A 15,912-nucleotide genomic window follows, 5' to 3' on the forward strand; every position below is an offset into this window, starting at 1 on the left:
GATGAAGGTTAAGGGGTCGCGCAATAGGAGTTTATGGCTTGTATGGATATTTTGGCGAATTACTATGGGAGACTTTTAAATTTTCTCTTGGTTTGATCCATCGTTAGTTCGAAAAACCTGTATCCTTAAAATCAAATCGAGTCACAGTCGTTCCCCAACTAAAGATTTGTGTACATAAAATACAAACAATATTGTGCTTTTCATGAATGTTTAGACTTCTGGGATAGGTTTGGTTAGGTTATTTTATTGAAGATACTTTCAGTCATTGGCTTGTTCGTCTCTGGGGATCTTCGAGGGGGTCTCCGGGAAAGAGGATAGGGCCCCAGAAGGGGGTCCCCCTAATATAGAGTTGGTTAAAACAGAGTGTTGTATATGCTGTCTAGTTTGCTGTCAGGGAGGGTCAATGGTTGTTTGCGGTTGGGTCTGCTTGTCCCGTAGGTCTGCTGGGGTCAGTAGTCCGGATTATGGTGCGCATGGGTCTTGGTTGAATCATTGGTCAGTTTAGGGTCGGTAATCTGGGTGATGGTGCGGATGGTCAGTCCATGATGAAGAGGAGGGTTCCACCGGTAACAGGCTTCAGTGACGGGTTCGCTGCCATCAGCGATCACCGAAGTGGTAGTAATCATACTAGGTGGAAGAGTTCTGCCTCTTAAAGAAAACCTCGGAGGCTTGCGTCATTGCTGAGTGCTTCTTTTACACTGCTTGGAATCCCGTAAAGCTCTCTTGCTCCCTGGGGGCAACGACATAGGAAATGCTCAACAGAGTGATGAATGTGGCATAGGGAGCAGGTATTGTGGAGATCACCGTTTCCACTATGGTTGTGGGAAAGGCGAGTGTGGCCAGGTCTTAGGCGGGATAGGACAATTTGAGAGCGATAGTCTGCTGGATACTCCCATTTGCCCGTGTCTTCTTTGATTTTCCTGATGAAGAGGTCGCAAGAGTTAATGCAGTCCCTATTCCAGGCTTCTCAAGTGATGCAAAAAATCCACTTTTTGAGGTCTGGGCCAGGGACTTTACGCGTATATAGGTACATATGTTTACCGGAATTAAAAGGATAATTACATAGAGTGTCAGTCATCATTTTGCTGCGAAATTTGCCAAAACTTGACAATAATCACAGTAAAAATTTGACGCTCAATAAGGCCACTTTTTCATGTAGGGTGCTACACTTGACTATTTGAGCGAATATTTGAACCAACCATATACAAAAAGAACTTTGCTTGCATACATTTGACATTGTGAAATCAACTTGCAAAATTTGTCTGTGATTCGGGCAAGTCTAAATAGGTGTAAATGTGACAATACCGTGGATGTGTGATACATTTCATAATTGACCCAGCTATTTTGATGCAAATCTTTATTAAATAAGTTAGTTTACAATGCTAAACTTTCATTAAGAGCCCGTTCAAATATTAAGTAACGCAAATATGGCACTTTTACATACCTCTCGTATGTAAAAACGCAATTTTTAGCGTCAGGTAATATTTGAAAGAGGCCTAAGAAGATTACAGAATGGTTGTTTGAGTTCAAACGTACTTATCTTCAATGAGTTAACGATACTCATTTTGCTTCCCGGCGAGATTACCTTTCTCTTACGTATCTTAGACTTAGTTTTTAGAACTTACTGCTATGAGTATTGTAAATGCATTTTGTTTGAACCCAGCGGTTTATTTGTGAATTTATTGAATGTTTAGTTTTTTTTTATCGAGCTTCGAATTATTTTCATTCGAGAACACCAGTGTATGTGATGAAACATTCAAAATATGTTGCTGACAGTAAAATCGTCATTACGTGTATGTAATTAGTTTCGCAGACTGCTTGGTATGGGCTCGTAATTATTTAAAGCAAAATGCGTACCCAAGCAGCCAGGTAAACATCACTACTTTGTTGGCACAGGCGAGAGACGGTATTGTTGTAAATTGTAACGGTTTTTGTTTCTATTCTACGTACTTCTATATAAGCAAATAAATACTAGAAACTAGTCAGATGCATCCATCGGGCAGACCTCCCCTATTTTTGCTGCAGGTATAGAATCTTTCCTCAAACCGGCTCTTTCAATCAGCTGCAGGAAACCGGAGCTTCGCAGTACTTTGGACAGTTGTATGTATCTCTAGGAACGCAAATTTCGCCATTGAAAACATAGTTGTTCGAGCAGGATAGGATCGTCTTTTTGCCATCTATGCAGAAGAAATAATGTTCACAATCGCTGTCGTAGTCATTTTGAAATCCATTGCTTGAGCAGTCTGACGTGCAAGATCGAGGAAGACAGTTCAACAACGGATTGGCTCCGGTTCCCTCTCGTGGACAGATGTATGAACCTTGCGAAACGCAACTGTTCCCGTTGAAGATTTTGCTTCCTCGGCAGGTAAGCGTCTGAAGCTTTTCTCCGCCTTGACAGTAGAAGTAGTTTCGACAGTTGGACTGGTGATCTTGATAGTATCCGTCTGATTTACCTGCACAGACGAGGTCATCCTGGCAGGATGCATCTTCAAGGCGATCGACACAATGGCCGTTCCTGAATATTTGACCTGGGTTGCAGACGTAGGAAGTTTTGGTTCCCTCCAAACAGTAGAAATACGAGCGGCAGCCTCCGGTTGGATCTCGATAGTAACCGTTTGATTTTCTCAAGCATGAGTTGGAGTTTGCGCTTGGACACGAATACAGCATATAGCTAATGCAGTTTTCTCCATCGAAAACTTCACCTGAACTGCATCGGAATGTGGTTTTGTTTCCATTGAAGCAGTAAAAGTACTGTGAACATTTTGATTGTTCTGAGATGTCTTGATAGTACCCAGCTGAGCGCTGAATGCAATCGCTGGAATAGCCAGATTCGAGACAGATGTCACCACTGTATTGTTCTATGCACATGTTTTCCGACGGGTTGTAATAGAAGCCTGAAGGACATGAATGGTTCTCGAGAGTCTGCTGATTTTCGCAGCGAACATAGTAAGAACAGCCCTTTCTCGGGTCAATGTAGAATCCATCTCGTTTCTTATCGCAAATATCTCCTGGAAGAGCAAGTCTTGGACAATGGTACAAGACATCGGGAACGCACTGAATTCCATTGAACAAAGTTGCTCGAGGACATTCATGCTTAGACGAAAGCCTTCCATCCATACATTCGATATATTTCTTGCAAGTTTTCGATGTTGGATCCAGATGAGCTCCATCGGGAAGCCTTGAACATGCGTCGTCCCCTTCGTCCATGAAGTTGCTCACACAGCCGGGCGATCCAATACCCCCTGTGAATGTACATCTCCTAGTGACCTCGTTGTACACGTACCCGAAAGGACACTCTAGCACATGAATCACGTTGTTATCATGACATATCATAAACTTCTTACACTGGTCATCATCGATGATATGATTCCCATTCTGCCGCCCGTAGCACCGGTCATCTCCACTGAAGGGAAAAGCAATAGCGGAATTTTTAGGACTTTCACAATTGACCTCATGTTGGGGTACACACTTGTTGCCATCGAACAGGTGACCCCGTGGGCAGTTGTCCATCGCAATAAGTTTACCTCCTCGGCATTCATACGACCTCCGACAGGCCTGAGTCGTATCAGCGTACAAACCGTTCGTTTTACCTGTGCATACCGGTTCGTAGCAGGTACCTGAAAGATGATAATGTTGAAGTTTTAAAATTAGATCTGTTGAAAATTCGCTGAGATAGATTATTACCTTCGCTACGAACGCATTTTTGTTGGTAGAAATCAAAAACTGATTTCTCGTTACACTTGTAACGGATCGGTTCCCCTTGATGGCATCGGTAGTACAAAGAACACTTGCTTGCAGGACTTGCATACCATAATTCATCATGATGAGTACATTTCAGTTGAACTGCTGTGGCTCCTGTAAGTAAATAAGATTGTAACAAACTGATATTTTATATCCTTGACTACAAAAATATCTTAAAAATAAATAATTAACGCTTGTTACGAAAGGTGCAAATGAGCAAACATTAAGTGCAAATTGTAAGAAAAACAGTGCGAAAGCTGACTCCAACTCCAACTCACCAAACTGGGTCACTTCACTACGTAACATCTTGAAAACAACTCGTCCAGACATTTGCAGCTTTCGTTCTGTAAAATGTCAAATATAGAATTCGCACATTATTCGTCATTTTCTTCCACATCAAGCTGACTATCTTCTAGGAGATCCGAGAGCTAACGGCTACTAACTAAAGTATCTGTGACTGTTTCCTTTCTCGCTTTTACGATTATTCGTTTCTCGGCCCGATAATGGTGAGAATTTTATTTATGGTATAATCCCGGACTTAACAAGTCGTTATCTTTTATGTGCCTTTCCCGCTTAATTCAACGATGATCCCATACGCTTGCAAGAGGAACGATCGGTTGAGGCAGGCCGTGGAAGACAAAATGTTAAATCAATACTGTGATAAATCAGAATATGTCGACCGATTATTGGATTTGACGGCTGTTTGATATTTCTTGTGAATGGTAGCTGAGATTTATGTCATTTAATTATGATGCAATCTGGAAGGCTATATCCTGGTCATCTGGATGATTTTGTGTTTTTTTTGCTGATGGTATGGGGCTTAGTGTTATCGTGGATGATCATCGATTTACATGACATTATATAGATTTTGAATGAACTGTACGAGTAAGACTTCGATTCGGTTTATTTAAATTGATAATTCATCATCGCTGAACGTTAAATCAGTCGATCATGAGTGTAGAAATTGGTTCAACTAAATGATTTTTGATCCTAATTATGAAGTACCTCGTTGCAAGCCTTGGTGTGATCTAGTGGACTTTGATTCATTCAAACGTCATACAGTTCCTCAGTTTCAAATCGGGTTTCGGAGTATTCATATCGGATCGCTTCGATGCATTGATGTTCCCACGTATCCATTTACATTACTGCAGAGCCTTCCTTACAATTTGGACCTCCCTTAGCTCAGTCGCTAAAGGCGCAGCTTCTAAGCAAGGCCATGCTGAAGGAGGTGGTTGGGTTCGATTCCCGGTCCGGTCTAGGAATTTTTCGGGTTGAAAGTTGAGAGCATACAATAAGCAAAAATGCGATAATCATTAAGCTTGAAATGTGACAAAGAAGAAGAAAAAGAACCATAAATCAACTTCTTTTCTGCACTGCGAGTGCTTACAAGCCTATATCAGCATTATTCAGTGCTTCCAAGACCTTACAATATTGAAGCTCCATGTCAGAATTCTATGAAAAATTCACGCCTTTCTAAACATGACCACTTACAGACTTGGTGACCACATTATTTATGAAATCGATTGCGATCGTGGGTTGAATCTCAAGCTCTTTCGGAAAGAGTCTTCTTCCTATTAATAAAGTTTTTGTTTTACTGTAGAATATTGGTACTAAAAAACACGGTTGGAACTGTGTGTAAACAAGTCATATTCTCGGTAAAATGTTTACCGCGGACGCCATTTTTATAGCTTTTTGTCACTGGGATTAAAGATGGTAACAGTGGTTTACTGTGATGTATACGTCTTGGTGTCTAATGGTGGCCGATTTTTCTTACGAAGCGCAAGACCAGGGTTCTTTCCAAGGCTTTGCAGTACTGAGGCGATATGGTTGCTTTATTTGATATTTAGGCTTGAAAAGACCACATCTCTTTCCAAAGTGAATTCAGATCTAATGTAACCTTCCCACTAAAAAAATCATCCTTTAGTGGAGATGCAAAGTTATACTCGATCTTCAGTAAAAACGAATATTGAAATAACAGTCCTTCCTCTCCCCGATAACGATAAGGATGTGTGGCTGGTGTCATTGTTTATCTTGAAAGTACTGCCTCACAGCACACTACGAATAAATTCCCAAGTAACTAAAAGTTCTGATAAAAGGCTATTTGTGGCTTAAGCAGCTTGGTTGGGGGTGGTCTATAGAATTCTAAGCAGCCTCATTTTTAAGTCGTCATAAGAACTTGAAAGTTTCGGTATCATAATTGAAGAGCATTCTAAGCAGCTTCTGGCGGAACTTGAACGGAACTTTTAGAAAAAAAAAATTAAAAATGGTTTTTGTCCTCTACACCAAAAATCCATATTTAGAGTTCGCACTTTTATGAAAGTTATTTCTAAAGGCAGGTATTAATGTGTTTTGATTTATCAGCATTAGTAGTAGAATTGGGAGCTGTTTGAAGAATTTAACCCAGTTCTTTTCAGCGTGAGAGCCCCAGCACGAACCGCTGCGTCATCTGAGATATAATAAAGTGAATTGTTGTCTCACCTACTGTTGGAGTTTTCAGTGCCAGCTGACTGACTTGAATACGAAACACAACATTAAATTTTGTTACTAATAAAGACTTGTGCGGATTGCTTCATTTGGATTGAAAGTTCTGTCGGAACTTTATTTGAACTTTATAGAACTTGAAAGTTCTGTCGGAAATTTATTTGAACTTTATAGAACTTGAAAGTTCTTCCGGAACTTTATTCGAACTGTATGGAACTTTAAAGTTCTGTCGGGAATTTATTCGAACTTTATGGAACTTGAAAGTTCTGTCGGAACTTTATTTGAATTTTATGGAACTTGAAGGTTCGGTCGGAACTTTATTTGAACTTTACGGAACTTGGAAGTGATTTTAATCGTTGAATGCGGAACTTTTGGTTACTTGGGTTGTCAAGCGTCCCATTAATTTGGTTATTTGCGCAAATTTCTTTGGATAAGGTCAATCGCGGAGAAGCAGCTACAAATGGTACGTCATCAATGCCTCATTATCAATTTTCCATGATCATTTATTTGCCAGGGAAACCGTGCTTAATTTGTCATTATCTTTATCTTGAAAAAATTCTCAAATTTCCAGGGTCATTATTTCTTCTTCTTCTTCTTCTTCTTATTCTGTGCATTTTACGCAACTGTAGCGAGCGTATTGCCGGCTATCCACGTACTGTAGTAGATGAACTTCCTCAGCTGTTAATTGAAAGCTTTCTATGCCAACACATGCAAGATTTTGTATATTTTGTGACAAGTAAAATTATACTCTATGCCCAGGGAAATCGATAAAATTTTCATCCTGAAAGATTTACTCAACCAGACGAGGAATCGAACCGGCCAGCTCCGGCTTGGTAATACCGTGACTAATAATGACCAGGCTATCTGAGGCACATCATTAATATCCTGTGATCATCAATTAGCTATCATCATTAATTTGATATGTTCATCAATTTGTCAGGATCTTAAATTTAACTAAATAATTTTTTTAATGTAATCATTAATCAATTTGATTGCTTTTTTTATTTTTATAATCACTTTAACATTTTTTTAGCTTTAATTCATTTGTGACATGCCTGGGGATGAGATTTGAACTCGAAACTTTTAGTGTGAAAGGCATGGATACTAACAACTAGGCCAGGCTCTTCCCCTAGCGTTTTTCTATGATCATCATTTTGTAATTATCATTAATTTACAGTTATCACCAATTTGCCATGCTAATTGATTTGCCTTGATAATAAATTTGTTTCGATCCTTAATTTTTCAAGCTCATAAATTTTGTCATGATAATAAAGTTTCCGTGATCATCAATTTGCAAATTGATCAATTTGAAAAGATCCTCAGTTTGTTATTATCAGCAAATCCAAACACGTAAAGCAACCAACGATACAGATAGATAATCACACTTATCACTACAAAACCGGCGACGCTGCATTGAGCGTGTTGATGTTAAAAAAATTCAAGTAGTATTGGATGGCACAGGACATTCTCAATTAATAATTGTGGAAATGCTTCAAAGAGAGTTGAGAGCAGGCGTAAGCTTGCCTAAGAGTGTCAAAGCCAGTAAGATGAAGAATAAGAATACCTGAAAAAAAACTTGATAGACCCTCACCTGTTGAGCAATACAACAAAATGCTAGGAGGATATACCAAAACGTTCACTTTTCTCATAGTAATTCTCATGTAAACATCAAAGTTACAAAATTTTGGGAGGTTGATCAGAATCTGATTTGGAGTTGACTGCGTTGTGTGGAGCATGTGTATTCTAATAAACTTTGGTCACTTCCATGAAGATACCTAAAACATATGTGTGTCTGTAGCCACACCCAAGGGTGCCACTCCAGGTTGTGGCCAATCTGGTCATTAGCATCCTGGGGTGTCTTTAAAACTTGCAATATTTAATGATAAATCCAAGCAAATCTTGGAATCTGTATGATTTCCCTAACCCCTCTACTCATATTCACAAACTTATTACATAACAGAGATCTTAATTATTGTCACTTACCCGAAGCCAGCACGGTCAAGGCAGCGGCGGTAGCCGCCGTGACTAATACGAGCAGATTTCCCCTTAAACCGCTAGCACCGATCGTCGTCCAGCTCGATCGATTGATACGTGATCGATGCCTTCGCGGTTTCTCACAACGCTCTCGTCGTCCTAAGGTGTTTGACCTGCTGTTCCAGTAGCTATTTTCAGCGAACCGTTTAAACGGAATCCGATCGTGTTGTTTATTTTGTAGAACCGTTGTTGTTGCTATTGTTGTTGGCGGAGGCAACGGTGCGGATAGTGCCGCATAATCAGACATTTTTCTCATAATCATATGGTTACAGCCGTGCGTAGCTATAAATTCTTTCGTGTTCTATAATTAGCTACTTTCCAAGGGCTACTAGACATGCAAATGCGATCAAGCTTTCGAGATAACATACGCTTTTGTTGCAGATCACGGTTTAATTATTCGCTGGACATGATTTACGACAGGGGGTTGCACTTATTTTGTTTGAGAATGTTTTGTTGTTTTCACTACAGTTGCTTCCTTTGGCGGCGTGGATGAGTTTGTTGTGATTGTTGAAGAGCCGTTGTAGCTGTTGATTGGAGTAGGATGATACACTGCAATTAGCACGCGCTGCTTGTGAGAATCTTCACGCACTAACGAGCTAAGGTACAGCAGCTTTGCCGACACGTGGAGCGTCGAATGTGATTGCTCGCGCAGGTAATTAACTCAACATGATTGATTTGTTTTGAGAGAATCAAAACAGTTGTTTTTGCACAGTAAATGTTCTTAAATGTTTTACCCCGTGAGAGGTTCAAATTGTGTCGGTGGGATTGGGAAGCAAAAGGTTGATTTGCGGAACTGCCGTCTCAATATGTCAAGGTTGGCCGGTTGAAGTGGGAAGGTAGCGAATATAAGCGAACGATCTCATCTAGGATCGAGCATGGACGTGGGAGAAGGAGGGTGAGTCTTCTCATCTCACCGAACGGTATGGTAACGGTCACGTTTTTTGTTTACTTGATTTAACGAGCCAGTGGAACTTGTTTATGCAGCAATTACAAGCGATCGAATGATTGTGTTTGAACTCTTAAGAAGCGCCAGCTAAGGACGTCAGCACGGCAGTTTTTGTCGGTAGTCATAGAGAGCTGTTAAATAGCCGCCGGTAAGGTCACGGTGAGATAGCAAAAGAAGATGATAGTGAATTTTATTGCCCGGTCATTACGAGAGACTGATCAGCTGTATTGATATAGATGCCTGGATTTGGTGTAGCTTGAGTCGTGCTGGAAAGTCTGTTGTATAGTTTTCATTGCAATATTAGCACACCTTTGATAGAGATTGATTAAAGTGTTGCTTTTTCATATAAATTTAAGAACTTTTGTTGTAAAAGTAGTGAGAATATCCAGAAATATTCAAGTCGGATGTCGTGGTATAGATTTGAAAACATTTCACAAAAATTGTAAAACGTTCATCGCTTGTTTTGCATTGAAGTCTCTCATAATATGAAGACTAAATAAATAGCTTTCCATAGATTCAAACACACAGGACATTTTCAAATTGCTTCACCAATGCATATAGTTTTTTTTAAAGGTCAACATCATAAACAAAACATTCAAATTATCACACGATTTTACTATCGGAAACTACACGATTGTCCTACAGTTAGAGTATCGACTAACAAGCACTATCTAATACAACAAAAATCTCACACCGATACACCTTCTATAAACCGTTGATGCACCCTACCAGATGACGACTGTTCGATGGGCAAAACATCTTAATTATTCAATCCACTGTTCGTTTGATCAGCATTATAACGAGCAACAAAATTGTTCTAAAAACTGTTATTAATCACAACATCCGCATTGAATTGCATTATTTTTCACGTGGTTCCAATGCCGTTGGCGTGCTACATTCACCGTTCAAACACAGCCGATTCGTGCTAATATTTGCACTGAACAAGACAAAACTTTTTCTTCCCCTGCAGGTAAATAAGGGTACTCGATCCCGGTATTAGATTGAATCTTTCGCACTCACTGCGCCGTTTTAAGTGCCTCCAGGGCAATGCACGCGAGCAATCACATTCTATTAGCACAATCACCTCACCTAAAACCTTACACTCTTAATCAACACCATTATCGATCGGTATCAATCGAAAAACTAGCTCGCGACCGGATCTGAGTGTTGTTGAAATACCGGCTACCGTATTATTCACGGCGAAAGGATCAAACCCGAAGCTCTACGAAACGAGTGATGTTGGTTTATCTACCGTTGCGCGGCGAATGGAGCGGTGCGAGTAAAAAAGCTTTCCATATATACGCTTCTCGCGTGCTCGTCGTCGGTGAGCATGGTTGGTTCACCCCACGGCGGATGCTGCGAGAGATCGTTGTTCATTGTGATGCTCAGTTTGGTTCATTCTGGCGTAAGAAGGCGTAAATAGCTGTTTTGACATGTGCTATAACGGATTTAGTCTCAAAAAAAAAAAAAAAATCTTGTGTACAAAATTAATACCTATTGAAGACCAAATATATTTAGAATGAATAGATTATTTAATTAAAATAAGTAGTGCTTGTTACTTGATTGTTTGCTGGTGCTAATGGTGCTAATTAAGTTGGTAGGAGACATGGCAGAATACTTCAAAAATTCTTGTTGCGTGTAAAGCCTTCTCGATAGTGACAAAACTCGGGTCACATCCACAGAGGAGGATATTCAAGCAAGAAAATAATGAGCTATAATCTTCTATATGATTACTTATTTTCTATCCGATGTTCTATAGCTTATGTTGGTTAAGACTAGAGTTTTAAGGATTGGTCAATATCAGCTAGATATTATCGTTAAGTAATCCAATGTTGATTGACAATGGATTACACTTCAAAGGGTATGTACAAAGATGTTAGTCTAGATGTTTCAGGTCGAGAACAAGACATATGATCGAAAATATCGGAACATGGAATTAATTTAAATAATCACAGTGGAAAATTTATGTGACTGCTTGTAAAAAAAATTACCAACCGAAATCTTTACTTAAACTTACATTGTACATAATTTGTTCTGCACGTTTAAGAAATATTTTCAATTCAGCTTTAAAAAAAAAGCATTTAAACTGGTCATACCATGCTATTGAAGTTGCGGTTGAAGAATGACGAATTAGGATTGTTTTTGTTTCTGAACTGACGATATTTAGCCGAGTAAGGCCTAAGCGAAGAGCAGTGTGATTAGTAGAAATTTCATCACACAATTTTTGAAGATCAACGTTTTGTTTACTAATGATTTCAACACTTATAACAATATTTTGTAATTTGACCCTCCTTATATGTGCACGTTTCAATAAATGATCATATTTATCACACATTATTCTAAACATATTATTATTTGGAAGGAAAATGTTTGAATTAACCGTTTATTTAAATTTAAATCATTGTTTACTGACATTATGGTTTCTTTTTTTTTCTTTTATTTAAGTCTCTAAAAAGAGAACAAAAAAAAATCACGCATAAATCATTTTAAGTTGAGGTTAGTAAAATCCAAGCTTCATCGAAAATAAACCGAATCTTAAATGTTTTCACTATGAAATAAACATGTGTTTTTAACATTAGTAGTATAAGAAATACATAAATGCTACATGTGTAAAATGCATATTTTGTACTGTTACGTTTAGTTATAACTTTGAATTAATTCATTGTTGATAAACATATTTCATTGACGTGGTTTAGGGTGGTAATTTAGCTGGAAAGTAGTTCTAGAATTTTTGTTTAAACATTTAGGCTTTTGGTGTCTTTGGTAAAGTTTTTGTGCTTAAAAAGTCTCTTCTTTTGGTGGTAAATAACTTTAAATGTAGGTTTAGAGTGAGACAATGTCACTGAGACATGGTATGTTTAGTTGGGAATTCATCAATACTTTAAAAAGGTAAGCCTGGTTGTATCTCTTTTTCGTTTGCATGTAACACTATTTGATATTACTAACCATATCAAATCTATGATGCACCGAGCGTTAATTCTGGGTGGTGAGCGAACCTGAAGAAGAAGAAAAGAAGAAGAAGAAGAAGAAGAAGAAGAAGAAGAAGAAGAAGAAAAAAGAAGAAGAAGAAGAATAAGAAGAAGAAGAATGATAATAATAATAAGAAGAAGACTATACAGTTGAGCCGAGTGTATTGTGAATGGACCTTGTCTGCGCTTCAAAGATGGCTTCTGTGATGTTTGGTATCACATAAATGTTAAAACAGGTAGCAGTATCTTCATCGAAATGTAAGTATTATTGACAATAATTATAACTAGATGATATTAAAAAAATGATAGGTAACTGAATCAACATGCATCCGGAAACGAGCGCATTCAATGTCGACGACTTATCGGCCCATAAAAGAGAAAATGGCTAATGTGCCTTGCACATGAAAGCTAGGAAATGCTACTTTATGGATTTTGTCGGCACAGTAACTTTTACTAGATAATTTTAACTTTTCAAGTGTACATAATATTCTCCATCTTTTCCGAGATCAAGCCGTTGAATAAAAACTGGAAAACAAATAGCCACTTTTCATTTGAGCATAGTTTTCAACGCTCGCATCTTCATTTACAAAGCTTAACAAGATCTGAAAAGCGATGCGATCTTTTGGCTAACGTGCATGCTTTTTAATTTATCGTGTCAAAAATGTCTGCACTAAATGACGTTGCGTTACTTGCTCTCACCAAAGTGAATAGGAGTCGAAGGGCAACAACAGTAGCGATAAGAAAAGCTACCACAATCGTGAAGTGGACCTTCTCATGGATAAAAAAAGAACGCACTGTGAGATACATGGAAACAGTTACAGACAATCATGGTTACGCATTATTGACCCATATTTTAGCAAAATTATTTGCATATTTGATATTATAGCTGTGCTAAAAAAATCAGTTAAAAAAACAGGATTAGAACTCCGAACCTCATCATTACTAAAATCACACCTTTATCCACTAGGCTGCAAGGCCAGTAGAATTGTTCTTAAGAAAATCTCTTTAAAAAGCACACTGGTTGCTGCGCTCGGTTTAAGACTTATCATACATCTTAGACAAGTTCTTATTTATATTGCAAATCAGCCATTTTATTTTTCAAGTAAATTATAAATGCATATATATTTTTTTTTTATTTTATGCAGTGCTAATCTTGACAAGATTGCTACCTCTGCATCTCTCTTAAGTAAATGTTGGACTAACATACCTTACCTATCTCTACCAGTTGTAAGGACGTGGCCAGGACAATCCTTAACTGTTGGAGCGGGATATGTCTTTATCTGGGAGATAGTAATGATTCCCTACTTACTATCTGTCCAGTAATAGATATCCGTCTTGCTCTTAATAGTTTTGAATTCGTACCACCTACGATTTTGTGCAACTTGTTCGATGCTAATGCTAATGCTAATGCTAACCTTGACAAGATTTCTACCTATCGTGTAACAAGATTTTCTCGATTTTGACAAAAAAGGCATATTAGTCATTTTCTCATATATGGACAGTTCTAATTCTGCATGCCAATACCTTTGAATATCCTTTCTCTCATCCTTCCCTTATGCATCTACGCTTGTATGTTAAGAATCAACTAAGCCCTAATTTATTTTCAGCAGATTTCAATCGACTCACATAAGCGAAGGATCATTACATATAACATATAAATATACATTTAAATACATATACAAAAGGGAAGGGAGGGTCTAACAGGGCACCCGATTGAAGCGATTTGGACGGGGAGAGTGGGAATGCCAACTCCATGTTGATAACATTTCGTGGATAAAGGATGGGCTTTGCTCCCCACTCATTGGGGCATCTTCTTGTTTGGTGGCTAGTCTTTTTGACCAATTGTGCGATCATGTTTCTTGAAGGAGATTCTTCAGGTGACTTTGCCTATCGATCCACCCAATCCATTTTTGGCCCTTCATACAGCGACATGTTGAGGACAATCAGAGGTTATTAAGCTTGATCAAGGCAAACAGAGAAGAGAGCCCACTGCTGTCGGACTTAGTTTCCGAGCTAAAATAAGTGGCAGACCACTAACATGCATCATTAAAAGTGTCTTCTTTTGGTGGTAGTTTCATTTAATTTATTATGGAGACTTTCAGTCCTTAGCTAGCTTATCTCATTATTCACATGCTAACTTTCTTATTTTTGAAGTAAAGACATATGTTCTTCAGCAAAGTTGTGGCTCAGTTAATTTCAAGCAACTTTGTTGAAGAAACATTTTCTCTACCTTTTAACGTTCCTGTTTGCGTGCATTTTTTCGGAATTGATTTAGGGTGTACCTGCAAAATTTTAAAATACAATAATGACCCGATTTTGAACATCTTTTCAAATACTCTATTACCCATGCGCTTTTCAAGTGTCCTATTGCACCAAAGTATACCTTAAACACCAGTCTTGAAGATTAATGAGAAAAGTTTGAAATTACGGCTATGAAAAATTATTGAAAGATGAAAGTCTGAGGGGATGGACAAAATCGGGTCATTACTGTAGTGAACATTTTTATTTTAAATTTCTCATGAAAGCCATTTTCGAGAGCCTCTGCTCTATAAACTAAAATCATATTAATTATTCTGTTACACAAATCGAAGTCTTCGTAATAGTATCAATATACAGTACTAGGTATGACTTGGGGAACTCAATTGTTGCTCTATGTGTTCATAAACGTGAAAAGCGTGAATTTGTCAGGAATCAATATATATTCCTACCATTGCTCAGTTGTCCAGGATGGGAATTTATCAGGGAAGTAGTCCTATTACTTTTGTTTTAAGTTTTAGGCGTTTGCTCTCTTCGGTGAAGTATTTCTGCCTTACCGTTATTTGCGTGACGGGCAGGGACGCCATATAGGAAAACATTTGAAATTGTGAATATCTGAGCGGTCAGTATCAAAACTACCTTTCGTAATCTATTTATTTGTCAGCATCAACAGACTCGATATTTTGGCTAGACGCGATCTGGAGTTTATGAAACTCATATATGTTTAATTTAAGGATATTAACCTTAGATTGTAAGTTTGATTAACCGTGTGTTTAGTTTGTATTTTGTACGTGTGGGTTTTTTTTTTCAATGTTTGTTTTCAAGATGAATAGAAATAATTTCATGCTTTAGGATTAATTAAATAGTTGTATCGTAAACCACATTTCAAACCTCCTTCTTCCCTTTTCCCATCCAAAAAATTGTAAATCTCCACTAACCTCGAGACAACCGCGAGTACTCGGTCCAGTTCCTTTAATTTTAAATTTAAGACAGTAATAATGTATAACGCAAAGGATAACTCGGCTCTGTAAAGTTTATTCGATTGAGCCTGTACAAATAAAGTAATTATAAAAAAAAAAACAGACTCGATATGGTGTCAATGATGGTTTAACTTAAAATTAAAATTAAAGTCATAAGTTAAAACTACAAAACATTAAAACATAATCATTGACTGTTTCCATTTCTGGAGAAGAATGAAGAGAAACGTCTCCGAAGTGTTAGTCGTGGCAGGTGAATCATCGAATACTGATGCAACTCGGTTAAATACTCGCTGCAGTCCGCCTATTGCACCGTTGATTGCATAGTTTGTCCTACGTAGTGGCATTCTCAGCATAACATTGTTATGAAGCATTCGGGGTTCGAAGTTAATGTTTACTTGCTCCAAGATTGCCATGCAATCAATTCTGCCATGTAACGTGTCCGCGACAAGCAGGGCTTTTGAAGTATCTCTTCTGGTGCGAAGAGGCCCCAAGTCAATCAGCTGGC

The 15,912-nt window shown here is 38.2% G+C and overlaps 1 protein-coding gene across 1 annotated transcript; it reads right to left on the reverse strand.

Moving 5' to 3' along the window:
- Positions 1-1,834: 1,834 nt before the first annotated feature.
- On the reverse strand, positions 1,835-10,423 carry LOC135700945 (zonadhesin-like). Its single transcript, XM_065221616.1, has 5 exons — positions 10,292-10,423; positions 8,206-8,780; positions 4,020-4,085; positions 3,685-3,855; positions 1,835-3,617 (listed from the first exon to the last, which is right to left on the reverse strand). Exons 2-5 carry the CDS (start codon positions 8,516-8,518, stop codon positions 2,059-2,061), a joined length of 2,109 nt encoding a protein of 702 aa, XP_065077688.1. The 5' UTR covers positions 8,519-8,780; positions 10,292-10,423; the 3' UTR covers positions 1,835-2,058.
- Positions 10,424-15,912: the final 5,489 nt, after the last annotated feature.

The sequence above is a fragment of the Ochlerotatus camptorhynchus genome, unplaced genomic scaffold (assembly GCF_037179485.1).
Source record: "Ochlerotatus camptorhynchus isolate MF236.1 unplaced genomic scaffold, CSIRO-AGI_Acam_v1.1 ptg000014l, whole genome shotgun sequence".
Lineage (NCBI taxonomy): Eukaryota > Metazoa > Arthropoda > Insecta > Diptera > Culicidae > Ochlerotatus > Ochlerotatus camptorhynchus.